Source organism: Hemicordylus capensis, chromosome 1 (genome assembly GCF_027244095.1).
Source record: "Hemicordylus capensis ecotype Gifberg chromosome 1, rHemCap1.1.pri, whole genome shotgun sequence".
Classification (NCBI taxonomy): Eukaryota; Metazoa; Chordata; class Lepidosauria; order Squamata; family Cordylidae; genus Hemicordylus; species Hemicordylus capensis.
In genome coordinates, this window is record NC_069657.1 from 288,881,635 (window position 1) to 288,908,934 (window position 27,300).

Sequence of the window (27,300 nt, forward strand, 5' to 3'; positions counted from 1 at the left end):
AGGTCAGATCTGGCTATCAGTGATGGCTAGCCAACTTACCAGTGCTGCTTTCAACCCACTTTGTGTGTCTGGCTTAATAATGCGCAATAATACTTATCTTAACAGAGCTGTTATAAGGATAACAACAATATAATACATGTGTAGCACTGTGAACACTTGAAACAATATGCAGAGACTAAGCATTGTTAATGCATTTGTTTCTACCTTTAGTTCTAGCAAAGGAGAATTGAAAGGCACACATTACCCCAGTTTCTTGAGGTTTCTGCTAGAGATGTACATGAACCGAGGTTCATGCACTGATTTGACGCCACAGGGAGGGGAGTGGCGAGCGGGACATTTAAAAAAAAAAAAAAGAGGAGACCAGATTGGCCAAAAAAAAAAAAAAAGAGGAGAGGAGATGCAGGCTTCCTTTTGCAGTGGCGATGGTCCTAAGAACCCGCACACAGTGCCAACACGTACATGGCGTCCACACATGCATGGGCGCCATTTGCATGGTCAGTAACATGATGCTGATCATGCAGATGGCACCTGTGCATGCATGGACACCATGTCCATGCCAGCGCCGTGCATGGGTTCTTGAGAGAATCGCTGCCGCAGCAGGAAGCTGCATGTGTTGATGGAGAACAGGGTGATGGAGAGCTGGTAAGGACCTGCTCTCCTTGTTCCTAAAGATCCTGCTCACCACTCCCCTCCCTGTGGTGTCAAACCAGTGCAAGAACCTTAGTTAGTGCACATCCCTAGTTTCTGAAGGATCTAGAAAAAATAGTGAGATGCAGTCTCTAGGTAGCAGTGCTATTTCCCCATCCCACCCCCATTTAAGGTCTCCTTTCCCTTCATTTCCACGGGAAAGCAGAGGGCACTTTTTAAAAAGAACTAGGTTGTTTCATATGGGCTTAGATTTATTAAGGAACCCCTAAAGTTCCTTGTCAGACTACTTGTATGCAAATAACTTGCAACATACTGGTGCAATATAGCACATAATCTGTTATCTTTTCTGCCAGCCTAGTTCAGAAAAATGTAGACTTGCATATGCATACTTGTGGGTTTTTTTTAAAAAAAAAATGTATTTCTCAGTTGAACCAGTGGAGCCAGCTTTCTGCTTCTTTTCACATGGTAACTCTTATCTAAGATGCCCTGTGAATTTGGCTTGTATCTGACTGTCCGCTTATATGATGAATATTATGACCAATACTTATATGCTGCTTTTCAACAAAAAGTTCCCAAAGTGGTTTGCATAGATATAAATACATAAATAAAATGGCTCACTGTCTCCAAAGAGCTCACAATCGAAAAAAGAAACATAAGATAGACATCAGCAACAGCCACTGGAGGGATGCTGTGCTGGGGGTGGAGAGGGCCAATTGTGCTCTCTCCCTTCTAAATAAAGAGAATCACCACTTTAAAAAGTGCCTCTTTACTCAGTTAGCAGGGGACACATATGGGTTTCAAAGGGATGTTGTCTGTGCTTTGAATGGCTGCCATCATGGACCAACAAGCCAGATTGGCCAAAAGCTTCCTGTCAGCTTCCCAGTTCTTTGAATTGGGTTTGTGTATAACTGTAAATGCACAAGTTATTACAGAGACACAGGGAGAGACACGGTGAAATCATAAGTTGTCTTCCTTTTGGAAAGGAGGCTGAAAGTGTGCAAGGTAATGGTGAAATGTGAAAATGATCACAAGATATTAAAATTGACAACTCATAGCAATGCCTTTGTTTTCTCCCCACTCTAGAAATCTAGAAGGTGATGTAGCCTTGAGAAGCTCTGCTGCTGTCTATACCTATTGCAAATCTCGAGGATTATTTGCAGGAGTTTCTTTAGAAGGAAGTTGTTTAATTGAAAGAAAGGAAACAAACAGCAAGTAAGTTGTTGGACACATCAGACTCTTCTGTTCAAAATTATTCCCTGTTGTAAACAAGTATTTCAGTTTAAGGAATTCTCAAGTTCTTATACTGAGTGGTACAAAATTAACAGGGAAATGAATATTATTTACAAAGCACCTAGCATTTTCTAGGTTCCGCACACAAATTGAAGATCCGCTCAGGAGTTGTTTGCAGGCTTACAACCATGGATGTAGTACAGAACTGGGAGTTTGTGGGGGCGGGGGTGGGATGGTGGGTCGGGAAGCCGAAAACAAATCCAAGTACCAATTCATATATAAACTCACACAGTTATTGTTATAATAGCCCGGTGGAATGGCTGCTGATAGACACAGCTGTACTCCTGTGGGGCTGGCCCCTCATACCCTGAGTGAGAATTTTCACCCTAGTTGGCAGAAATGTATTGTCCACAAAATGCTTACTTGTGGCCTGTCTCTGGATACCCTGTGGATGCTAAATAGGGAGAAGGCCAAAGAATTACTTTTGCAATTACTCTTAGATTTAGAGCTCCAGTTCAATCTGAGCCAGATGCCCACTTTTTGCAGGACACCAAGTGAGGCCAATGGGAGAGCCATGGCTGGGCTGTTACAAGAGCATGATTTAATGCCCTCCCTTCAGCACTCCTGGAGGGCAGATACCGTGAAATCTGCACTGTGCATCGTTTGTGTCCTTGTGGTATGGAAGAAATTGGATCAATAATGCATGTGCTTTTATATTGTTAATTTTATTCCAATTTACGCTATAGTCTGACTTCTTAATTGAAATTTCTGGGTCAGTCTGATGATTTTTATGTATCATTTCTTTTAGCAGATCATAAGTTTCAGGTTACTTACGTTGTCAAATTCTGTTTCTTAGCTTCTGGATTGTGGCAATCAATGATTTTATTTCAGCTTGATTTATTAATTACTGTCAATTATGTTTATTTTTTCTCCTCTGCTGGTCTCTGGCCACAATAACGAAATTTTGATTCGACACAGTTCTGGGAGAGGAGGAGCCAATATAGCACATCTTTTTCAGTATCTTTGTATTGTATCATGGGATAGGTCTGAGGCTGGATCTTTGAGCAAAGAATTATTTTGGAGTGTATTCTTTCTACTGAGAGTACATATATAATAGCTATAATTGAGTAAGTTGCCCTGAATCATACAGCTGCTTGCTTTAGCTCTTTACCCTGGATGGAAGGAGTTGCCATTCTCATGTTTCCAGCCAAGAGAGTAGAATCTCTCCTGTAAGCATAGTTTTAGGAGTTAGCTCCTTCTAAAAGATGTGAAAAAGTATCCTTACACCATTCTGTGTTGCAAATTTTCATGGGTTTCTATAATCTTACTTTATTTGCAAGTAAATTAAGATTAGTGGGGGAAATAAGAACTTGCGTTCTGGTCTAAAAGCAAATTAACACCACATACATTCATTTAATTAGTGTGTAGAAAACTGCTTACAGCTGCATATACATAGTTGGAGCTTCCAAGCATACGCTTATTTGTCTTTTTAAAGTTTATTTATTTATTTATTCATTCATTCATTCATTCATTCAACAAACTTATATACCACCCAAATCTTCGTCTCTGGGCGGTTAACATAAAACAATTAAAACACATATAAAAGTTAAAACAAATCAGCAGTTTAAAAACTGTTGCAGGTATGTACCATTTGTGTACTCTGCATATATACAGCTCATGCTGCCATTGAAGTATGTGTAGGGGTACATATAGTTTGCTAGATGGAGCAAAACCTATGTAAGAAATCATAGTGAAACAGATGCTTATCAGATGGATATGTATTTTCCACAGTCAAAAGCACTGTAAAACTGTACAAATAGTGTCTAGTGCTAATTAGCATAATAAATAGGCTAGCTAAGGATTGGATATATTACACCAGTTGCCCTGATCCAGACCTTTGGGCTCTCAGATGTACAGATGGAGTCCTCGCATTTGGGAGAGGCTATAGTTCAGAATGCAGCACATGCTTTGCATGCATAAAGTTCCAAGTTTAATCCCTGGTCTCTCTTGGGAGCCGAGCTGGGAAAGACCCCTGCCTGAGGCTTTAGGGAACTGCTGCCAGCCAGTGTAGACAGTATTGAGCTAGCTGGCTCAGTGGTGCACAGCAGCCTTTATATAGTCATGCCTCCCTATTTACTGTCATGTTGGGGTGGTCGTCCTGTGCACACATCCCCATTGTATGTGTAAAGCTTTTCTTGGCAATGTTAGTACATGGGAAAGCTCAGGAAGTCCCTGTACTTATCAAGGCAATGCATTCTGTTAGAAAAATAATGGTACGCAAGCTTGAGGCTTTAGTGCACAGTCAGTCAGTCAGTCACTAACACACCCACCAAACTTTCCAGTATTCAGAATGCACAATGAGATCTTTCTGACCATGAGTAACTTCTTAACGATTTCCGGACGGCCTGACTGTTCAGGTATTTGTTCAGTATTTACAGTAAATACTGAAGTGAGCTTAGTTACAGCTAAGCTTTGGGGTTTTCTTTTTACAAATGCTTGAAGGTTTCACTTAAGACCATTGTTTTGGTATTTTGTGCCTATTAAAAGAAAACATTAATATAGCTTAATTTAAAAAAAAACAAAAACCTTGAAAAGAAAAGGGAGCTCAATTTCCCAGGTATTTTATCAATAAAATATTGCTGCTGAGCAACTATATCAATTGCTTGATTAGCCATTTGTAAAAGGAATCTTACATCTTGTTGAAAACCTAGAAATTGTATTCTGCTTGGGTGCAGCATGAAATTCCTTGTCCAGCTGAATGCTAGTAAGTTTCCCTTGTGGGGAGAATACTAAACTCTTGTTGTCTTTAATCTAGGTTTTATGGTTGGGATATTCGTGCTAGTGCCATTCTTTTTGGTGATATACCTCCTCCCATTCAAGCTCAGGATCTTTATGATATTCTTGAGTCTTTTACTTTGCAATATGAAGCTCAGGAAGGGAGAAGCACCATATGGACAGCCGCCACAAGCGAGCCAAAAAAGGTTTGCATGAGTCAGTTCCCTTTTGAGCCGGGGGGTGAGGGGGAGGCACAATGGGATGTATCCTAAAGTGTTGTTCAACAAACAGAAGAACTTCCATTCATGCAAGGAAGGTGGGCCATTCTTCCCTCTCTCTTTACCACCCAGAAATATGTTGTGGGGGAGATCCTCTGAAACAGAATGGTATGCAGCAAGGTGTGGGGGGAATGCAGCAGGAAGTGGTGACTGGCAACCCCTCTCCCCTGCACATTTGAACAGGAATTCGTCAGTTTGTAGAAAACCATAGGATGCAGTGTTGTTCAGAGCATTATGGGGGTGGAGGGGCTACCTTCTGAATTCTCTCAAAACCTTTGACTACTTGTTCTGTGCAGTGCTACCGGTGAATATTTTGGTTGTATTTTCTCTTCGCAGGTTAATGACCAATCCTCAAAGCGACCTTCACGCAGGATTCCTGACAACTCCCCTTCTGAAGGTACAATATATGTAACAGGCATCTCCAAATAAATACATAAATAAATGTATATGTGTGTACCCCGTTATTCGCAGGTGTTCCATTCCCTCTGATTTCTGTGGGTAACGAAACTGCGGATAACAGGGCAGTAGGGCAGAAAACTGGTCCCAAAGGGCTAGAAATGGCTGAAATGGGGGGAGTGCCCTACCGTGCTCTGTGGATCCCCAACTGCCCAGCAGTGCCCCCAAAATGCTGACTTTTGCCTATTTTTCCTTTTTTTTAATCATGGAAAATACTTTTTTTTTTGCACAAATGAGCCACAAAATGGTTCGTTTCTTCTAAATAGCGGCCATAAGTTACCTCAGAGGTCATTTTTGGCCACCCCATAACTGCAGATTCATGGAAATTAACCCCCTTTTCATCATTTCCCCCCACGTTTATTGAGGTCAGTATCAATTGCCCGACTGCAGATATGCAATTGCTGGGATCACGTATGCTGAGGACCATATGTGTAAATAATATGTAATTAATAATTTGTATGTGTCTCCAGTTCTGTTTTGTTCCACTCATTGGTACATTTATTTTAACAGATGGTGAAAATTAAATGTATGTATTACATTTATATACTGCCTAATCATCAGTCTCTAGGCAGTTTCCCACATAGAGATTTTGTAATCCATAATTTTGAGTTACATTTATGAAAAGGCCTACAAAACTTCAATGAGCATGTTACTTTGTTCTCTGAGTATAAAACTGGTACGCTATGTGAACACATTAAGTGATCTTCTCATATACATGTCGCTCTCTCTCCTGGAGCAGCAGAACCCTGGTGATATATGTATATAGAGCAGGAGTTCTCAAACTTGGGTCCCCAGATGATGTTGGACTACAACTCCCATCACCCCCAGCCACAATGGCCGTTGTAGTCCAACAACATCTGGGGACCAAGTTTAAGAGCACTGATATAGAGCTTTCTGCCTACACTGGCTTCCCTATTTATTTCAATGAGGAAAAAGATAGGATGAGCACAGTTCTATTTATATAAAGGGATGGAGAAAGGTGGATCTATAATATGCAGAGTTTAATCTTCCATTGAAGTGAATGGGATAGAATGTACACTGGGGCTGCAACATTAGTTGATTAATCGGATAGATTAAACAATTTAAACTGTTATAATATACTAAAGGGTGCCTCCAATTGGACAGAACAATAAAAAAATTTAAATTAAAGCAAATGCCAAAGTGTTTACAAAAACTGCAGATGGTAGACACAATTTTAGAAGAGGCTTTTCTCTTCTGTCACACATGATGCCTTTATTTTATTTATGTATTACACATTTCCTGCCTTCCTTCCATCATGGAGCTCAGCACCACTTACTGGAGTTCCCAGGTGGTCACCCATCCAGGTAATGCCCAGGTCTAGACCTGCTTGGCTTCAGCAAGATGTCTGTGTCATGTGCCCTCAGACCTATGCCCTAGTACTCCAATTGTGTGTGTGTGTGTGTGCTTTCTTTTGTTTGTGTGCTTTCCCTGTTATTTTTACTCTTATGCAAATATAGGCACATATAATAAATTAAAACTAAAGCTACAATCCTAAGTATATTTTCTTGGGCCTGTGTTCCATTTAAAACAATATAATTAATTTTCAGGACCACGGTTAGGATTGGGCTAGAAGACTTTTGAGTGTTAGCCTTACTGCTCACACTACAGCACCAGGGGTTTGGAACAATCCAGTGGTGTTAGAATACATTAATGTACAATCTAAAACTACTAGAGTACAGTTTTTACAAACCAGCTTAATGTATCCTACAAAGACTGTTTTAGGATTTAAGGTTTCCTCCAGAAGAGCTTTCCTTTTTTTTAGTTGGATCCAAATGAGCCTCTCTTTGTAGCTGGAGAAAAATGACTCTCTTTGGGGAGCACTCAAAATTCTGAAAGCCTCCCACCCCCAATCAGTGTTTCATTGTTTCTAAAAATACAGAGGGGCTGGAGGCTTTCCTTTAGTAACCTCTAAAAGTTTCCAGAGGGGTAGCCGTGTTAGTCTCTTGTATCGGAAAGTGCCACAAAATGAGTTTTGTGGCACTTGAAAGACTAACCAGTTTACTGAAGCAGACGCTTTCATGGGACTCGATGATTCTGATGAAGTAGGCTCTAGACCAGGGTTTCTTAACCTTGGGGGCCCCCAGATGTTGTTGGACTACAACTCCCAGAATCCCCAAGCAAAAGCCATTGCAGCTGAGGATTCTGGGAGTTGTAGTCCAACAACATCTGGGGGCCCAAGTTTAAGAAACCCTGCTCTAGACCATGAAAGTGTATTCTTCAATAAATGTGCCACAAGAACATTCTTGCTCTTTCTCCTCTTCTTCTTTTTTAAGTTGTTAAGCGTTTGGGATGCAATGTGCCCAACCCTGTTCTGGTCAATGACTCTACTAAAGATTGTGATCTGATCTGAATGTGCCCAACCCATCACAAAAGCATGCCTGCTTGGGCTGGACTTTCTTCTGCAGCACTGGTGAACTTTATCCCCCTTTCTCATAGTCCATCAGTGAAGATAGTTCTCTCTTGCTCTGCCTGCATCTTATGGGCAGTTCTGGGATTGTCATAATAGCTTTACAGTTTCGAATGAAACCTATTGGGCCATGTTAATTAATACAATGTGTTCAGAATTCTTCTGTTCTTCTTCAGCTGTCAAAACACCAAACAGACTTTACCCGGAGCTTCCCAGTTACTCTGCTGCAATGGGTGAGTTCTTATATTGTTGTTCGTAAAACTCAAAACAGGAATTGAGAATTCAGGAAGTCATTTAAAGAAAATCCAGGCAATCATGACACTTGTAATCCAAAGTGCGCTATTATTCCATTCATGCAGTTGGTTTGCTGTAAAACCGAGGTACACTTGAAGTTACCCCTCTGATATTTTTGTATGTACAGTTCTCTTTTTTCTTGTTGAGGATTGCTTTTAAAGTTCTTGCTTTTTCCAATGAAAACCTGACCCAAGATTTCATCATCATTGTTTTATATCACTCTGCAAACAATTAGCTGTATTGCCAACAATAGATGAGACATGGGAGATCTGTGATGGGATTTTCTGACTCTTTCTTCCCCCCTCCCCTTTCTTAAGAACAGCCCAGGAGTCTTGCAGTAGGGGACAGATGTTTCCCCATGTGCTATTTCCCCAATGTAAATAGCACCATGAAGCTGCTAAATGCCCTGCTGGGGCAAGCATGCCTGTATACCCTGTAAGGCAAATAGCAGCTTTGAACTTGGATGCAGATTGGGGAGACAGTGATTTAGATTCAGGAAAATGGCACAGAGGAAACCGTTCCCCCAGCCCTATAGACCTGATCCAATTTAAGGGGCCCCAGAAAATAGAAATATCAGATCTGATTGTGGATCTCTCAAGTTGTCTAATTTTGCCTGGAAACCAGGCTCAGCTTGAGTGCCAGCAAAGCCAAGATGTTGCCAGTCACACAACCCCAGCATTGGCCTCACCCCTGATGCCAACGTGCCAAGATTGGGGGAGCATGTTGGGCATCGGGGCTCAAGCACCTTCCATCAGAAGCCAGATCAACTATCCACCAGCCAGAGAGAGGGTCTGCAAGTGACCAGATCTACCAGTCCCTCACCCCCCAAAAAGCTGACAGGTAGACCTGGTTGTCCTTGCAACAGTAGGCTACAGGCAAGCATGGGAGCATAAGTGGCTAGGTCTACCTGTCAGCTTTCTTCTAGGCAAGGGGCTGGTAGATCTGCCTGCCAGTGAATCTTTTCTTGATGCAGTGGCTGGTTAATCTGGCCTCTAGGGTGCTTTCCCCCTCATACTGATGCACTGGTGTCGAGGGCATGGTTGGCATCAGGGCACAGGCTCCACTCGTTGGCATATCTCAGCTGCTAGCACTGAACCAGCTGTCTAGGCACTGTCAATAGGTGGGGGCAGGAAGCAGCGAGTGGCAAGCCAGGTGAGGAAACAACCCTGGGCAGTATGGGATACCTGTACTTGCTGCCCCAGGGCACAGGGGCCACCTGAGGTCATTACCTCACTTTGCTTCATTGGTGAGTCATCCCTGCCTAGGACTTAAACAGGTAAAGTGATGCGTCATCCCATTTCAGCAACCACACTGTTGTCATTTCTGTTCAATAGTGTTGCAAGTTAATCCCTTTACATGTAGCCCAAAGAGCTAGGCTCCACACTGGTAGAGCAGACCACAGCACAACTGGCCATTTAATTATTCTGTAGCGAAAGTTGCATAATTTCTGACTTGGAAGTCTCCTCTTTTCAAATCCAGGTCCAGATGCTGCAACTGTTGCTAACAAATTGGTGGAACCCTCTTTCCCTGATCTTTCTGACCACTGTTGTGTCTTTGCCCATTAGATGTGGACTATGGGCTGAGACAGGAAGAGCGATAGCATGTGTTATGTACTGGCTTTAAGCTTGGTAGGACTTCATATAAGAGTCAGCCCAGTACTAGGCTTTACTATTCTGGTCCCGTGTACAAGGCCTGAAATTAATCCAGGTATCCTGATTCTTAATTTTACCACAGCCAGAAGCCCCAAGCTTTTCTCCTTGCTACTGCTGCTGTTTCCTCTTCCTGCTCTGCAGGAACCTCACATGGGAACTCTGGAGACAATTTTGATCTGCCAGTTCTAGATAAGGTCACACTCCCCCAGAAAGAACAGGTATGCAGTCTAGGAGTGCTTCTGGATCCAAACCTCTCCCTGGTGTCTTAGGTTGAGGACATGGCCAGAGGTGCTTGCTATCATTTTCAGCTGATATAGCAGCTGCATTCGTTTCTTGAGATAAATGACCTCAGAACAGTGGTACATATGCTGGTAGCCTCTAGACTTGACTACTGCAGTGCGCTCTATGTGGGGCTGCCTTTATTTTATTTATTTATTACGTTTTAATACCACCCCATCCAAAAGCTCTGGGTGGTGCACAACAACAAAGAATCATGTGAAACATAAGAACAGCCCTGCTGAATCAGGCCCAAGGCCCCTCTAGTCCAGCATCCCATTTCGCACAGTGGCCACCAGATGCCTCTGGAAGCCACAGGCAGGAGTTGAGGGTATGCCATCTCTCCTGCTGTTACTCCCCCGCAACTGGTACCCAGAGGCACCCCACCTCCAAGGCTGGAGGTGGCCTAGAGCCCTCCAACTAGTAGCCGTCAATAGACCTCTCCTCCATGAAATTATCCAAAGCCCTCTTAAAGCCATCCAGGTTGTTGGCTGTTACCAAATCTCATGGCAGAGAATTCCACAAGTGGATCACGCGTTGTGTGAAAAAGTACTTCTGTTTGCTGGTCCTAGATTTCCTGGCAATCAGTTTCATGGGATGACCCCTGGTTCTAGTGTTATGGGAGAGGGAGAAGAATTTCTCTCTATCCACTTTCTCCACGCCATGCATGATTTTATAGACCTCTATCATATAAAAACAATTTAGAACCATTTAAAAACAGTTACAGTTTATATGTAGAGTCCAGAAACTGCAGTTGGTACACAATGCGGCAGCCAGTTTGGTCTCTGGGTCATCTCGAAGAGACCATATTACTCCTATAGTAAAAGAACTACACTGGCTGCTAATAAGTTTCCAGGCAAAATACAAGGTGATGATTATAACCTACCATAAAAACACTGGTATCCTGGTATCTCCTAAAAACACTTCCTTCCCACAATGCTAGTGGGATTTATTTGTTAACCGCCCCATAATAAATTGTTCCCTGGGTGGCTCACAAGCATTAAAACATCTAGTAAAAACACATAACATATGAAATCACAACACACACACACACACACACACACACACACACACACCAATACAAAACAAATTAAAACACGTTTTTTAAAAAAGTCAGTTTTAAAAATTTAATTTAATTTTCAAAGTTTAAAAGTATAAAACTTTTTAAAAGGGAGGCAGCGTGGTGTAGTGGTTAGAGTGCTGGACTAGGACCGGGGAGACCCGAGTTCAAATCCCCATTCAGCCATGAAACTAGCTGGGTGACTTTGGGCCAGTCACTTCGCTCTCAGCCTAACCTACTTCACAGGGTTCTTGTGAGGAGAGACTCAAGTATGTAGTACACTGCTCTGGGCTCCTTGGAGGAAGAGCAGGATATAAATGTAAAATAACAACAACCACCCCCAGTGAGGCACTACCTTGGCGTGGTTGTGGGGCTTCTGTGCTCTGAGGAAGGTGAGTGCTATGCCAGAGGTCCAACCATACTGGACAGGTCTCACCAGAGGAGCCAGACAAAGAGTGCCTCTCCCATCAACAATATGGTGAGACGTAACTTTAATAAATCTATACCGGATTGGTCGTCGCCCGGGTTAACAAGGACCGCGCCAGGTGCTGTAGTCCCTGGACATCTGGTGGCAAGTGGGCAACAGGACTCAGGATCTTCAGTTGAGCAACCAGGGCTGGAGACTGCAAGGTTACTGGAAGAAACGTCGCTTAACCGAAAAAAATATACGAAAAACGCCAACAAGGAAATAATGATCTGCTATTACAAGTCTAGTCCAACTAAAAGAGGTTATTTAAAAAGAATGTACCAAATTTGGAAAGAGAAGCATCCAGATACAGAAATCACAGAACAAAGGCCAGCAGACCAGAGAAGATTCATAATAAGAAATAAAGTATTCACAGGAGTTGAGCTGGAAGAACTGCAAAGAGCAACACAGGCTCAAGATATGGAAGAATTACCACCGACTGAAGAAGTTGCTCAGGCACAGGTCAAGGAGGTGTTGGAAATAGAGGGTGCCACTGTTGCTGAACTGTTTCAAAATCAAAACCAGGCAACCTTCCCTTTGCCTTCACCTCAAAAACCCAAATGCCATTTAAAAGAAAAGCAACAAGAACTAAAGCAAAAAATAACTGAGCACATGAACCAAACAACCACCAGGGTTCGACTTCCAGCTCTAAAAACAGTTGCCAAAAAACAACTTGCTCAGGCATTAAAAGATGTCAATGCTGCACTTGGAGAAATAACAACCAATAATTTGCAAGAAACAAACCAACTAATGTACAGTGCAGCAACAATAACAACACAAGAGCTCGGATATAAAATCAGTGGACCTGTAAAAAAAGAAAGTAGGACATCACCTAAATGGAAGATTAGATTAGAAAATAAAATCTCCCAGCTTAGATCAGATGCTAGTAAATTGAAAGATATGAAAGACAAGAAATTGAAGAATGAAAACACCAAACACTATCTGATCCAAAAATACCACCTAGATTCAAGGAGAATTAGAGAAGTCCTGGAAACAATAAAGCAGCAAATAACAGCAGTGTCAAAGAAGATTAGCAGATATGAAGCCAGAATTACACAACACAGGCAAGAATCTCCAATTCCAGTCGAAAGAGACGTTTCTACCAAAGCATAGAAGGAGAAACTGCAAGAAACATAGGAACACCAAATAAAGAAGAAACAGTGCAATTCTGGGGAAAATTATGGGACAATCCATTAGATTATAATAAAAAAGCAGGCTGGATGAAAGAGGTCAAAAAATCTAACCAACAAATGCAAGACCTAATAATAACACCAGAATTAATAAGTGAAAGGGCAAAGAAAATTAAAAATTGGACTGCGCCAGGCGACGATGAACTGCATAGCTTCTGGCTTAAACCCCTAACAAGCCTTCATAAACAACTATCAAAACAGTTCAATCACATTTTGCAAGGTGGTAATATTGAACAATGGCTAACAACTGGGAAAACTCATCTCATAATGAAAGACCCAGCAAAAGGTGCAGTTCCAAGTAAATATAGACCAATAACCTGCCTGCCAACCATGTTCAAATTATTAACTGGAATAATAGCAGATGAAATGATGCAACACTTATTAACTAACAGCTTCCAGTTGAACAGAAAGGAAATTGCCCAAACACCAGAGGCACAAAAGACCAGCTGCTAATTGACAAAATGATTTTAGAAAATTGCAAGAGAATAAAAACAAATTTAAGTTGCATGGATTGACTAGAAGAAAGCCTTTCGATTCATTGCCTCACACATGGATACTAAAATGTTTAGAAACAACTGGTGTCAGCAAAAACATTCAGATATTTATTTAAAAAGCAATGAGCATGTGGAGTACACAGTTAACAATCAATGGCGAGACACTTGGACAGGTTAGCATTAGAAGAGGCATTTTCCAAGGGGACTCACTATCCCCTCTGTTGTTGGTAATCGCCACGACCCCACTTTCACAAATACTAAACAAAACAGGCCTCGGATACCAAACATCTAAAACATCAAGTAAAATCAACCATCTGCTGTACATGGACGATCTGAAGTTGTATGGAAATTCCCAGTCAAAAATTGAATCACTGCTAAACACTGTCCGTATATTCAGTAGCGATATAGCAATGGAGTTTGGACTAGACAAGTGTGCTGCATTAATAATGAACAGAGGGAAAATAAGAAAAACAGAAGGAATAGAACTGCCCAATGGAAGCAAGATCAAGAACCTGGAAGAGAAAGAACATTACAAATACTTGGGCATTCTTCAGGCTGATAACATCGCACACACTGAAGTTAAAAGTAAAATTGGAAGTGAATACATCAGGAGAGTTAGAAAAATCTTCAAGTCCAACCTCAATGGCGGGAACACCATACAAGCCATAAACACCTGGGCTATACCTGTTATCAGATACACTGCAGGAATAATAGACTGGACCCAGGCAGAGCTAGAGACGCTAGATCGTAAGACCAGGAAAATCATGACCATCAACCATGCTCTGCACCCCCGCAGTGATGTAGATAGGCTATACCTCCCTCGCAGCAGCTCAGGTGGAAGAGGAATGCTGCAAGTCCATCAAACAGTAGAGGAGGAGAAAAGAGGCCTTGAAGAATATATAAAGGACAGTGAAGAAGATGCACTTCAAATGGTCAGTAATGAGAAACTATTCAAAACCAATGAAACAAAGCAGGCCTACAAGAAAGAACAAGTCAAGAACCGAGCAGAAAAATGGAAAAGTAAGCCCCTGTATGGTCAATATTTGCACAATATAAGTGGAAAATCAGACATCACCAAGACCTGGCAATGGCTTAAGAATGGCAACTTGAAGAAAGAAACAGAGGGTTTAATACTGGCTGCGCAAGAACAGGCACTAAGAAGAAATGCAATAAGAGCAAAAGTAGAAAAATCCACAACAAACAGCAAGTGCCGCCTTTGTAAAGAAGCAGATGAAACAGTGGACCACCTAATCAGCTGTTGTAAAAAGATCGCACAGACTGACTACAAACAAAGGCATGACAAGATAGCAGAGATGATACACTGGAACATCTGCAAAAAATACAAGCTACCTGTAGCCAACAATTGGTGGGACCATAAAATTGAAAAAGTGGTAGAAAATGAAGATGCAAAAATATTATGGGACTTCCGACTACAAACAGACAAACATCTGCCACACAATACACCAGATATAACTGTAGTTGAGAAGAAAGAAAAACAAGTTAAAATAACCGACATAGCAATACCAGGGGATAGCAGAATAGAAGAAAAAGAAATAGAAAAAATCACCAAATACAAAGATCTACAAATTGAAATTGAAAGGCTGTGGCAGAAAAAGACCCAAATCATCCCAGTGGTAATTGGCGCCCTGGGTGCAGTTCTAAAAGACCTTGAAGAGCACCTCAACACCATAGGGGCCACAGAAATCACCAACAGCCAATTACAAAAAGCAGCTTTACTGGGAACAGCCTATATTCTGCGACGATATCTATAACAGCAACAACACTGACAATAAAATCCAGCCATCCCAGGTCCTTGGGAAGGACTCGATGTCTGGATAAAACAAACCAGTCAATAACACCTGTCTGACTGTGTAAACAAGAAATAATAATAAAATTAATAAATTTAAAAAAGGCAAGTTGCTGTAGGTTCCTCGTTGCAACCTAGCTGCATGTCTCTTTCTGGCATACCAGTTCAGGTTTTCTGGGAGAATTCTTAGCTTAAAGCTAAAAATTACTCAGAGGCTCATGGAACCCTTTCTTTTTTGCAACCAGCTATATTAGCCAAGGAAGCAGGCAGCTATCAACTCCGCAGAATGAGCCCACGTGAACTTGAAGCAAACCAGCAAGCATGAATAACCTTGGGTCAGATTCGGATAGGGGAACATCACCTTAGAGTAAAGTTAAAAGTCAGGGACTTCAAAAAGAAAAAAGATGGGCTTTAGAGATCACAGCACAACAGCTGGTTATGGAACATTGATTGTGGTAATGAGAATGAAGGCTCTTCGAGGAACAGAAGGCAGTGAAAAGAAAGGAGAAGTACCTTATAGCTTTCCTTGGCTGAGAGCAGAAGAGGAGATGGATGGCAGGTGAGGGTATCCAGGGTTCCAGATGAGGCTTTCACTTGTGGGGGTAATGGCCCTTCAAGGCTGCAAGGCAGTCACTTCAGGCATGATGAGTCTAAAGCTTTTTGAGGTGTCAGGATGGCAGCACGTTTTAGACATGCCACAAGCCAAGGCCTTTGCCAAAGGCAAGGCCAGGCCAGTGGGATCGCATTCCTCTAGGAGTCCAAGAGCAGAGTAGCCCTAAAGCCCACATCGCTGGAGGCCAGCACCGTGTTTTCTCTCCTCCAGAGCACTTTTGGAGCCTGGGCAGAGCAGGGTTGTTCTGCCTGCTTGCACAACAGCAGGTGTGTAGAGGGACTGGGGAGTTGCACACGAGTTGCGTCCCCACAGTCTCTCATTACCCACATGCTTCCTTAGAATGTCAGCCACTCCTTGTCACCAGGCATGAAACATAATCTTGCCTAAACGGAGGTGGTTCCCAAAGTATAAGCTTTAGTTCATGCAGCAGTTTGCCTGGGCACAGGTAGAAACTAAATTCACAATATGGAGAAGAGACTGCTTGGCAGCATATTGAGGTCGGTCACATGACCAGCCCTACCTGGGTAGTGCTGGTCATATGGAGCACCAGGATTGGTCCTGATCCCGGCGCTCTGAACTGGGATAATAGTGCGGTAGAAGAGCAAGCACGCTCTTCTACTCCACTCCCCAGTTGTGTGGCTGCTTGGGATGCCTGCAGCGCTGGGCAGCAGGAGCACCCGGCAGCTGGGAAATTATCCAATGCACCCCGTTCCTGATACAGTGCATTGTGGGATGCTGGGGGACTTCCTCCTCCAGATCCCAGCTCTGCCACTTGCCATGGCACCGCTTAAGTGGGTGCACAAGCGGCAGAGGGATGGGAAGTGGCAGGATCATATGCGAGGAGGCAGGTAGGAGCCTGCCTTCCCAGGCTTATGTAAGTGGGTCATGTGAACAACCTTATTGTGTAATAATAGCTAACTCTTGCATAAAACTTGAGTCTTCCAAGTACTCCACACATTTTAAGAGCCAACGTGGTGTAGTAGTTAGAGTGCTGGACTAGGACCGGGGAGACCCGAGACAATGGGAGACCATCCCCATTCAGCCGTGATACTTGCTGGGTGACTCTGGGCCAGTCACTTCTCTTTCAGCCTGACCTACTTCACAGGGTTGTTGCGAGGAGAAACTTAAGTATGTAGTACATCGCTCGGGGCTCCTTGGAGGAAGAGCGGGATATAAAATGTAAAATAATAATAAATATTATCTTGGGAAACCTTTAGCAGTTCTCAGGGCAGTGATCAGTGTTATCCCAACTCTGCAGATCCTAGATGGAGCGAGTGTGGCTGGTTCCTGAATGCAGGTGTTACTGTTACAGTGTACCATACTAAATTGGCTTCCACAATGGAAGAGTAACACCAGAATTGAATCAGAAGCTACTGGCATAGTCATGTTTGGTGAATAGAGTGATATACATGCACAACGTTTGGTCCAACAGAGGCTGAAGGGCCAAAGTTGTGCAGTCTTGATCTAAGGGGAACATTATCACAAGTGTATTTTTCTAAGAGGCGTCAGATGATATTATAGTAGATGGTAAAATCCAATGCTTCCACAGTGGAAAGAAGTTCTAAATTTCTGAGATTAAGATCTTCACACTATAGTGGAATAAGCAGCTGAAATTTATTTCTTCAGTAATGGAAATTATGTTCAACGTCAAGTGAACAGATGGATGCTTGCTGACTGGCTGCTCACGATTTAGAGGATATATCTTTCTTTTTAAGGAGAAATATATGTCGGATCAAGCATGTAATTCACAATGGCAGTAATAATTTCTGCACAAAAGCTGGGCTGCAATATGTTTGTAATGATTTCTGTAGCAGATTAGAAACTCTAAAAGCAGCAAGCCAGATCGCCGTGACTAATGGATATTTGTATTGGAAGATCCTTAAGCAAAGGGATAATGTGCCATATTTATTTATGTGATGACATGTACAACTTGGTAAACATTAGAAAGTAAAACCTTTTCTCTCCCCGCCCCCACCACCCTCTTTTAAAGGGGTTTATAACAACATAGTCTATTTTTATGGCACTCCATTTTCCTGCCTTCCTAGGCAGGCTTGTAACTTGTTTTCAGCTAAAATAAACACCATCTAGTAGCTTTCCTCCATCTGTTGTTACCATTATAAACTGTCTTAATTCCTATGGCAAAGCAGGAAATTCCTGGAAATAATTTCTAAGGCTATTTTTGTGATTGCTTTGCTGAGGTAACACTACTACAGCACTTTAGCAGTTATTTAAACCAAGCAGCTTTCCCCCACGGATTGCCCGTCTTTTGGATTATCTGGTCATGAAGTGAGGGGCGGGGGGGAGTTCCATGATGTAGAATTCTGATCATTTGGCAGGAGATGGGGAGACCTTGAAAATCCATGCTACTGCTGAGCCAGCCGATTACAAAGACATAGAGATTGAGGTCAGTGCTTGCTTGGTCTAGAAAATTGAGGTCTTTGTTTTTATTGCCGGTCGGTCAATGCCATTTAGTTAAACTTATTCAGTTGTTGGCAGATGTTAAGAACTCACACCTTTTCGTATTCTTAACTCAAGGCAATTGTGCAGTTTTTCTGACTGAAGCAGATATTTCATACAAAATTGTTATCAACAGTCATTAATGGCACCACTGAGAAATTCTAGGCCCTTTTCCATCCAGCTTGAGGAAACAGTCCTAGGAAGACAAAGAATGTCAGCTACATATGCATGTCAATTAGTGGACTGTGATAGATCAGTGAACGTGGTTGTGGAGGTATGATAGACCCAAACCTTCAAGGTTTTTACAAAGGAGATTTAGTTATTTCCAAGTACAGTTTATGGAATTGTGGTAGCCTCATTCGATTCTGATGTGCCATTCATCTGTAAACTAAGAGATGGAGGGTGTTTATTTTTGACATTGAAAAGACACATGGGTGAGGAGAACTTAACTTTCCCTACCTTATCTTCCCCAATGTCCCGTGCTCAGATTGACATTTTCTTCTGCCCCAGCTCCATGGCCAGAAGTGAGCTGGGCTGACAGACAAATATCTTGATGGGGATAGACTGCATGGAGATAAGAGAAAGCAGGGGGTGGGGTGGAGAGGAGCCTGCTTTCCTGACTTCCATGTTCCTTTTAGTGTTGAGATTAACATCCCCTCCAGTGTTTGTGTGCGTGCGCACACACACCCCACCTCTTGCATGTACATGTGAAGGCATGTACATTATTAAACCAACATGGCTGCCTACCATGACATCTCATTTCGCCATATTGCTGGAAACCAGCAGTCCTATATGCTTCTACAGATATCTCCATGGCATTTTTTTTTTTACATTTAGGGTGTCTGCACATACAAGCAGATGCATTGTGTAAAGGGTGTACCACAGTTATTTTTAGATGCATATCTTTGAATACTATACCAGTGAAAAACTGAGCACTGTCTTCCTAAAAGTAGCCACGGTATCTCCTTTCACATGTGAGCCTATATCTGTGGTAGAAAGCAGTGTGATTGGAAAATGAAAAAGAGGCTTGAAATAACACACACAAATTAGTGTATTCGTTTTCTCTCTCTGCTTTTTTTTTTATTTAAAGAAATTGGAAACTCAAACTAGAACTTGTAATTGAAGGTTTTTGTTCTCTTTTTAGGAGGCTGGTAAATATTAACAGTTTGAAAGTAAACTTGAAAACTGGCAGCAAGCGTTAGTCTGTCCTGTCCTGTTGCAGGCAGAATTGCCTAATATGATAGAAGAGAAAATCAGTAGCTTGTGGGAGATAATCTCAGCATTTTGCTGCCACTGTTCTTGGGCAGGAAGAGCACGGTTGGAGATTATGAACAGATCAGTTGTGACAGAAGCTAGAAGTCTTTTCCAGGACAGACAGCAGAAATAAAAATGATACTTTTGTATATGAATGGGATTAATAGCCATGGAAATGTCAGGTAGTTCTTGCTGGTCATTTAAATCTCTTCCAACATCTGTTCCGTGAGAGTGAAAGGGAGAAAAATGTGGCCTTGGGATTTGTCAACATTACGGGTTTACTGTAGGTCACTACTGAACTGAAGTAGGATTAACCAGCAGCTGGCTTGCAGTATCAGTCCTGTGGCATGCAGTACTGAAAATACTGAGATTCTGTATAGGAGCCATTGGGCATTGGCTGCCTGGGAAATGTTCCACTGTTTGGGAGAGAGGCAAATATTCCCACTTAATATGCAGAGTAGTATGTTGACTGAGTTGGTCTGTAGTACAGAACCAACCATAACATATTGACAGGCTTCCTTCTTATAAGTTAACCAACTAATAAATGTTCTGGTTGTTTTCAGTGCTATCTAGACTTGCAGAAGTCCCTTTTCCCCAATGGATTGTGAGAGTTTTGCTTGGTTTGATCTAGGCAAGGGTACACTTTCTCTGCAATGTTAAGTTGGGCAGCTTTATCCAAATACTTATTTTAGAAGTGTGTGTGTGTATGAGAGAGAGAGAGAGAGAGATACCACTTGATGGGTGTGCCAGGGGAAAAAAATGACTCCTGGGTCTGGGGAGCAGCTTTCTTAGCTGTGTTAATACAGGGCTTGCTTGTAATCCAGCAGTAGCTGGAATGCCCTGAGAACTAGGAGTCTCATATGTCGAAAATGCAGCCAAGTAAAGTATAGACAACAACAAACCACCCTCTGCATGAAGTGCTGCTACAGGAATATTGAATTGCATTCATTGTACTTGGCACACTATTCAGATGAGTTGCAAACAGATGCTTGCAGAGTGAAAAAATGGCCGACGGGAGAATAGGAACTGCACTACCTGTGCTGAGGATATGCTAGAAATGGTTAACTCAGGGTTTTTCAAACTTGGGCCCCCAGGTATTATTGGAGTAAAACTCCCTTCAGCCCCAGCCAGAATTGCCAAAAGCCATTGTGACTGGGAATTCTGGGAATTGTACTCCAACATCATCTGGGAGGGACCCAAGTTTGAGAACCCCTGAGTTAAGTAATCATTAAGAAGTCTAGCTCCAGTCCAAAGATTCACAGGTGTGATATGACAACTCCTAGTTACCTGTGGAGATATTACATTTTATCTAAGCAAGCCGGCAAGGAAGCTTTGCAAGAGATGGTGGGAGTCACAAATGACTGATGTGGGTAGACTAGTAAAAATACTCAGTGGCCACCTTCGCACGTAATGCCAAACTGGAAGCAAAGGGGGCAGAAGTTCCATTTTGTGACCATCCAAATGCATGAAACCATGGTTTCATCACAAAAGACACCCAAGGTTTTTGAGCTGAAACCATAATCCGAATGTTCAGTTTGTAGTGAGCTTCTCTGATGCAACCTGAGGTTTGAAGGCAGTATCGTGTTGTCCGAATTCTGCACCGCTGTAACCTGGGTTTTGTGTTGTGGTTGCCACCAAAACCATAGAGATGGCAGCTCAGACTAGCCCAGAAACACACCAACTGTATCCCTGCTGCGCTTCTCATTGGCTGCCTCTCCGAACACTTGGCCCTGCCCCTCACGTTGTCTCGGCATTTGTCCAGCCATTCCCCAGCAACAGGGATGTCATGTTGCTGCATCAAAAGCTTCAAAGCACATGAAAAGGAAAAGCGACATTGAGGGATGCCTGCTTTAAACTGTATCCCATGCTTGCTCCCCCTTTGGCACTCTGCAGAAAAGGGGAATGGGATGACAAGACGGAGACTCTGTGGAGAGGTCCCCACAAATCAAGTGATTAAGAAATATTTGCACAAGCACTTAGAGTCCTGGTGGCACCATAAACCAGGCAACCCAGTTGTTTTCCTAACAAAGATAACACTTGCTGGAGGGAATACCTGGGTTCTGGGTTGAAAGGCAGTCCCTGGAATTCTTGAGTGGCTCTGCTCCTATTTTTTGGAACCAGTTGGTAGGGGAAGGGGGTACAGCCTCTTCCACTTGTGTGCAATCTTTGGCATTAAAAGAACCATCTTGGGGTGTACCGGGCTGTATTGCTGCGAATGTGTGATGCCCCTTCTCCCACGGACAGCAATTTCACAAGAGGGGCAGGCCATAGAGGCATGCAGGCAGGCCAGAGAGCTGTCTCCACCCATTCCTGTTGCTAGATCTACACAAGCCTGAGGAACGGGTACCACACCAACACCTCATAGCAACTGGTCATAGCAACTGGTGGACAGCAGGAATCAAAGTGTACACTCTAGCAATCTGGCCGTCCCTTGGCACATATGCATGTTGAGTTTTGCCCAGTATGGCCACCTGGCTTGCCTGGGATTGCTGCAAACAGGGGCTCCCATCACCCACAATTACCCACAGTGGCAGATCTGCATACGCCGCAACACCAGTCGCAGCCCAGGAATTTTGAATGTGTGCTAGGAGCCATCCCCGATCTTGCAAGACTGAGCCCACAGGGAAATGGCAGGACACATGGAGACATCCCAACTCCTTGGGAGTCCATAGGGGTTGAGTGTGGAGGGGAAGGCGAGAGGTATATGTTCTATTTTTAAACTGATATACCAAGGGCCCCACATCAGCGGGGCCCCTATAGTTGGATTGCCTAATTCATGAGGGTGCAGTCCAACAGAGACCCAAAGCTCCAGGAGCCTCTGGTTCTCTCCAGTAGGCTGGCCCTCTCATGAGAGCTAATCCCCGGCCAGCAAGCCAACATGAAGGCAGGAGTGTGTTGGGGCTTCCTAGACTGCTTTGACCGGGTCTGCCATCACAAGAGCATCCTTTGTCACAGTGGACCAGAGCCCGGGATCCTTCGCCCACCCTCATATACATATTCCCTCCTAGGAAGTCGTCATGATCCCTTCCCAGAGTAACAGAAAAATAGTGCCCTTCTCCAACCCCCAAACCCCACCCCCACCCCACCCCTGGGTTACCAGCGATCATGCTTATGTGAGACTGGCTGCAGGGTTCTTGTGAGGGTAGCAACACAAGTGTTGCGAGGAACAGTGTTTAAATGCCATTTAAAAGGTTTAAATGCCCTTTCCCTGGGCTGTGGAATGCACTCCCTGCAGAAATCCGTAATCTGAACTCATTATTAGCCTTCAGGAGAGCCCTTAAGACCTCTCTGTTTTGCCGGGCCTTCCAGGGTTTTTAAACTGTAAATGTCTGGCCTGATTTTCAAGAGTTTTAAAACTGTTTTAAATGTTTTAATTGTTACTTGGTTTGATATTGTTTTTATAGTTTTTCATTTTAATTGTTTTGTTTTTTGTTTTAATGTAAACCGCCCTGGGCCATTTTTGGAAGGAAGGTATAGAAATCAAATAAATAAATAATAAATTAGGGTGCGCAGTCCATGCCGAAAAGACACAACTGAAGTTCGTGGCCAGTAACTGCCGCCCTGCTAATGCCTTGCCCAAAGTCTGTCAACATGAGCGCTATGCAGCTTGCTGGGATGTGGCCCCAACAGACCAGGGAAAGGGAGGCTGCTGGATCAAGCCTTGGGCCTGATCTAGAAGGGCTGTTCTTATGTAGGGGCTCCTCTGCCCTGACCAGAGGTTGCCCGACCCAGGTTGGAAGATCGTCTGCAGGATGATTTCCTGGTTCAAGAGCTGACCTCTAGGTTCATCTGCCTGTGCTTTGGTGTTATGTGCAAAGGCAGCCATAAACTGCTTACTTGGTTGACGTACTGGCAAGGTTGTGGAAGTAGTTTCTTGTGCTTTCTGTGTAGGAGCTGTAATGAGTGAAATGGCTGAGATTTCATGGGATGAGCTCTTCCGTTTGCTCTCCAAAGGGCCTTCTAGATGATCACTTAGACAGGGAGTTGCAGTTGCTTTCTGTCCTTAGGTGGTGGTCTTGGAGCCCACTCTTGTGCTCAAGAGTACCACTTTGTCGGCGTGTTGAGAGTGCCATTTTGGGCCTCTGGATTGCTCAGCATCAGGTTAAGAATAGTCTACTTAATTCAGTCACTCTTTATAAATATGTTTTATTGGAGCCAATGGTACTTACTTTTAAGTAAATATGTATAGGGTCATAGTTCTTTAAGTGGTATACAAAGAAAGGAATAACTGCCTGTCCAAAAGCAGGGCTGTAATCTTGTACACACTTGCCTGGCAGTAAGCCCCATTGAACACAGTAGATTGTGGTACAGGTTTCCTTTGATTGTGCTGATGACAGAAATCTTATTGGTTTAAAAACTGTATACACTGCTTTTCCACAAAATATGCTAAAGGCAACTAAGTTATGCAATTGAAAAAATAATTTGGCAACTTCAGCTCCTCAAAGCCCTGTAGCTCTGACATGGACAACAGCACCTGTTGAAATTCCCTCATCTCTAAAACTATGCTACAGGAATGAATCTACAGGTTGGCCATTCCTGAGCTAGGACTAGCATGTGATTCCCTCTCCACCCCTTTCCTAGGAGCAAAAGAAGCAAGGTGAGTTGAAGTTGAGATGGGTCAAGTTGCATTATTCCAGCTGAGATGAACCTCCTAGTAAATGTCTTCCATTTTAAGTGGATTTAGTGTAACAAAAACACAAGCTTTATAGCCAAAGTCATGGCAACAGCCCTCAGCTCTTGCCTGTGTGCTTCCCAGAGGCATCTGGTGGGCCACTGTGTGAAACAGGATGCTGGACTAGATGAGCTTTGGGCCTTATCCAGCAGGGCTGTTATGTTTTGTCATGTTATGTTTTGGTTTTCCAGTTTCATATAAACAGATCAATAGGGCTCAATAGTGTATATATCATTTACTTAACGTAGCACTGCAACACTGTCTTGTATGAGTAGAGCATTTCTTTATTTGTATTTTTAAAAGATAATGTTATCATTAACAACACAAAAAAACCCATGAAAAGTACACTGTCTTGTATTACACAATATTGCCTTTAGCATGTTTAAAAAGCAGGGACATGGTTGCCTTTAGCATTTCAAAAGATTTCTTATTGGGAATAGCAAGAACTCTTTCTTTCCTTTCTTTCTTTCTTTCTTTCTTTCTTTCTTTCTTTTTTTAAAGACTTATGGACTTTGTAAAATTCAAAACACTCTTAAAGCTTAACTTCTTGAATTTAAGCAAGTACCACCCAAGCCCAACCACAGATTCTCCAGCTCTCCATGCTTGAGCAGAAGTTGTACAGTTCCGAGTCCAACCTAAAATCCAATTTTGCTTTTGATCTGATGAGTTTATAACTTCACTAGTCATTAATCCCGTTAAAATTAACGGGCGCTAGAAGCGTTGGCCCGTCACCGCTTTGCCGCCTGCTGCCCCCGCCTGCTGGCCGGCCCCGCCCGGCTCTCCGCCTCGGCCCTCAGCTGGGCCCGCCGTTTTCTCCGGCCTCCTCCCAGCCGGGCCCACCGCCTCCTCTGGCCGAGGCCACGGCTCCGCCGCCGCCTCGCCCTCACCGCGTCCTCTTGCCGAGGCGGCGGCTCTGCCGCCACCTTCTCGTCCGGCCCCTCTGCAGGGCCCGCTTCCCCAGGGCTCCAGCTTCCCCCGGGCGCGCCGTCTTCTCCGGCCTCCCCCGCCGCCGCCTCCCGGCCGGGCCCACCCTGTCCTCTGGCCGATACTTCAGCCCAGTTGGCACGCTTGAGCCATAGCGCTTAGTCTGTCAGGCCTGCCAAGGAGCCAGAGTGCTGGTGGCAGAGGAGGTAAAGTGTTGGGGCCTTGCTGCTGGAGGCCATGATTCAAGGCTGAGACCACCCACCCCTCCCATCCCAGGTGCCTTACAGTTTGAAGAGAAGGGACAAAATGGAAAAAAAAGGTGTTGAGGAAGGAATTGGAGAACGAAAAGATGTGGTGCGGGGAGGAGGAGTGCATAGTGTGTGTGTGTGTGTGTGTGTGTGTGTGTGTGTGTGTGTGTGTGTGTTTTTTAATGGGACAAGTATGTTGCTTTTTGTTTCTTATAGTAGTCTTTGGTCTTGGAGTGCTTTGGGGGGAAATTCATTGCAACGGAGTTCTTCCTCACCATTCCCAGACATCTCCCTCCACCCTCAGTGCCTTTAACTCAGTGCAACTCCAATATTTCTTCCTGCCCACAGTGCACATCCTCTGTAGCTATCTGAAAGCTGCTATCCTGCCAGTCTCTCCTGCTCCCACACGTCACCATCTTTTCTGTAAATGTATTGCATTCAGTGGTGGTTAACACAGGTACATTTTGTTCCAATGAATGTTGAATTCTAATGTAAAGTATGTCATCAAGTCTGAACACATTTTTTTTTCCTTTTTAGGAAACTTGAGGACCAATCCTGCAACAGTGACAGCATTATATTCATTTGAAGGACAGCAGCCGGGGGACTTGACTTTCAAAGCTGGAGATAAAATAAAGGTCACAATGAAAACCGATTCACAGTTCGATTGGTGGGAAGGAAGTTTACAGGGCAGGACTGGCATTTTCCCTGCCAATTATGTTACCATGTACTAAAGAAAATTAAATAGCCTTATCCTTTTAGCTAAAACCCCTTTTCTCCTATTTAAGATAAGAATTTATATTTAGCTTGATCCAGTCAAGCATGAGTACAGTGCAAACATACAGAGAAGTGCCACAGGGCTCAATAGAGCTGTTTTGGGTGTCCCCAAAAATTCACAGGCAACCTGAGGACACTGAATAGAATCGAAAATGCATGTCCTCTGTAAGGCTTGATTTGGGAAGTGCATCCTACTTGCCACAGTGCTCCCTGCACACTCAACCATGTGCTCATGTTGGAAGAGGGAACAAAAATGGGTCACTATATGTAGGTGTGATGTCCACACTTGATGGGATCAAGACTTTTATATTTTTACAGATTTCTTTTTTTAAAAAAATAATATTTTCGGAAGCAGAATTGTGTAAACTTTTTTCTGTGATTTTTTTAAATGAGTGAAATTACACAAAAGCTAATCAAAATGAGCTGCAAAAAAGATTCAAAACTTACTAATTTGCCTCTCAAACACTTTCCAGTAATAGTGCCTAATAAAAGTATCTGTTTCTTATCAACTGGATTTCTAGCGTTCTTTTCAAACCAATTGATAGTTTAAAATGTCACGGAACATTTTAAGCCTACCTCTCCTTTGGGTTTTATATTTGTTTTATTGTGTTCTCTCTTTCTTGGATCTGAGCTGCCCCAGTGGGTCATGGTGACTACCATATACCCATTTAGTTAAGTGTTGTGACTTGGCTCCCAGAACTCTTGTTATTGACTCCTGAGATGCTGACTCTGAGCCAGGATCAGCTGCCTTCTCTAGGAGTTATTCAAGGTTCTGCAGAACCCAAGGCCCAAGTTAAATGTGACTGGTCAGATAAGAAAAAAGGACCTGTTCCAGGTTCCAGCTGGCACCTCACTTCAACCAGGCCCAAAGCTGATAAACGTGCACCTTAGTGCTGAACCTGCCCAGGCCATAGATCGCTGGTGATTCACATGTAGTCAAGGCTGGTGTGGGTGGGTGTGGGTGTGGGTACACCATTTTATATCACTTTTCTGAAATGGCATCGTAGTTCATAATAAAACATAAAAGAAGAAAACTCATCTTGAAAGAAAAAGCAACAACCAATAATGACAAGACAGCAATACAATACGGGGGAAATCCAACTTTAAAATCTTTCTCAGTTTAAAATTTTCAATTTAAAAACTAGCCTAAGCAGATGGGTCATCAAGGCCAGTTTAAAATGGGGGTGGGGTCTGAGTCAGTTCAGTCAGGGAGTTCTAGAAGTGTGGCACCACCATAGAAAACCTCTGTCCCTGGTCTCTATGACTGATGGACCAGCAAGCAGAGCCTGAGATGAGGACCTTTT

The 27,300-nt window shown here is 43.2% G+C and overlaps 1 protein-coding gene across 1 annotated transcript in view; it reads left to right on the forward strand.

The window, feature by feature from the left end:
• SH3YL1 (SH3 and SYLF domain containing 1) overlaps positions 1–26,505 on the forward strand; it is a 48,811-nt gene extending 22,306 nt beyond the window's left edge. The window contains exons 6-10 of the mRNA XM_053286089.1: positions 1,732–1,860; positions 4,694–4,859; positions 5,268–5,328; positions 7,992–8,048; positions 25,760–26,505. Coding sequence (XP_053142064.1) covers positions 1,732–1,860; positions 4,694–4,859; positions 5,268–5,328; positions 7,992–8,048; positions 25,760–25,953 — 607 coding nt within the window. The 3' untranslated portion in view covers positions 25,954–26,505. The remainder of the gene's footprint in view (positions 1–1,731; positions 1,861–4,693; positions 4,860–5,267; positions 5,329–7,991; positions 8,049–25,759) is intronic.
• Positions 26,506–27,300: the final 795 nt, after the last annotated feature.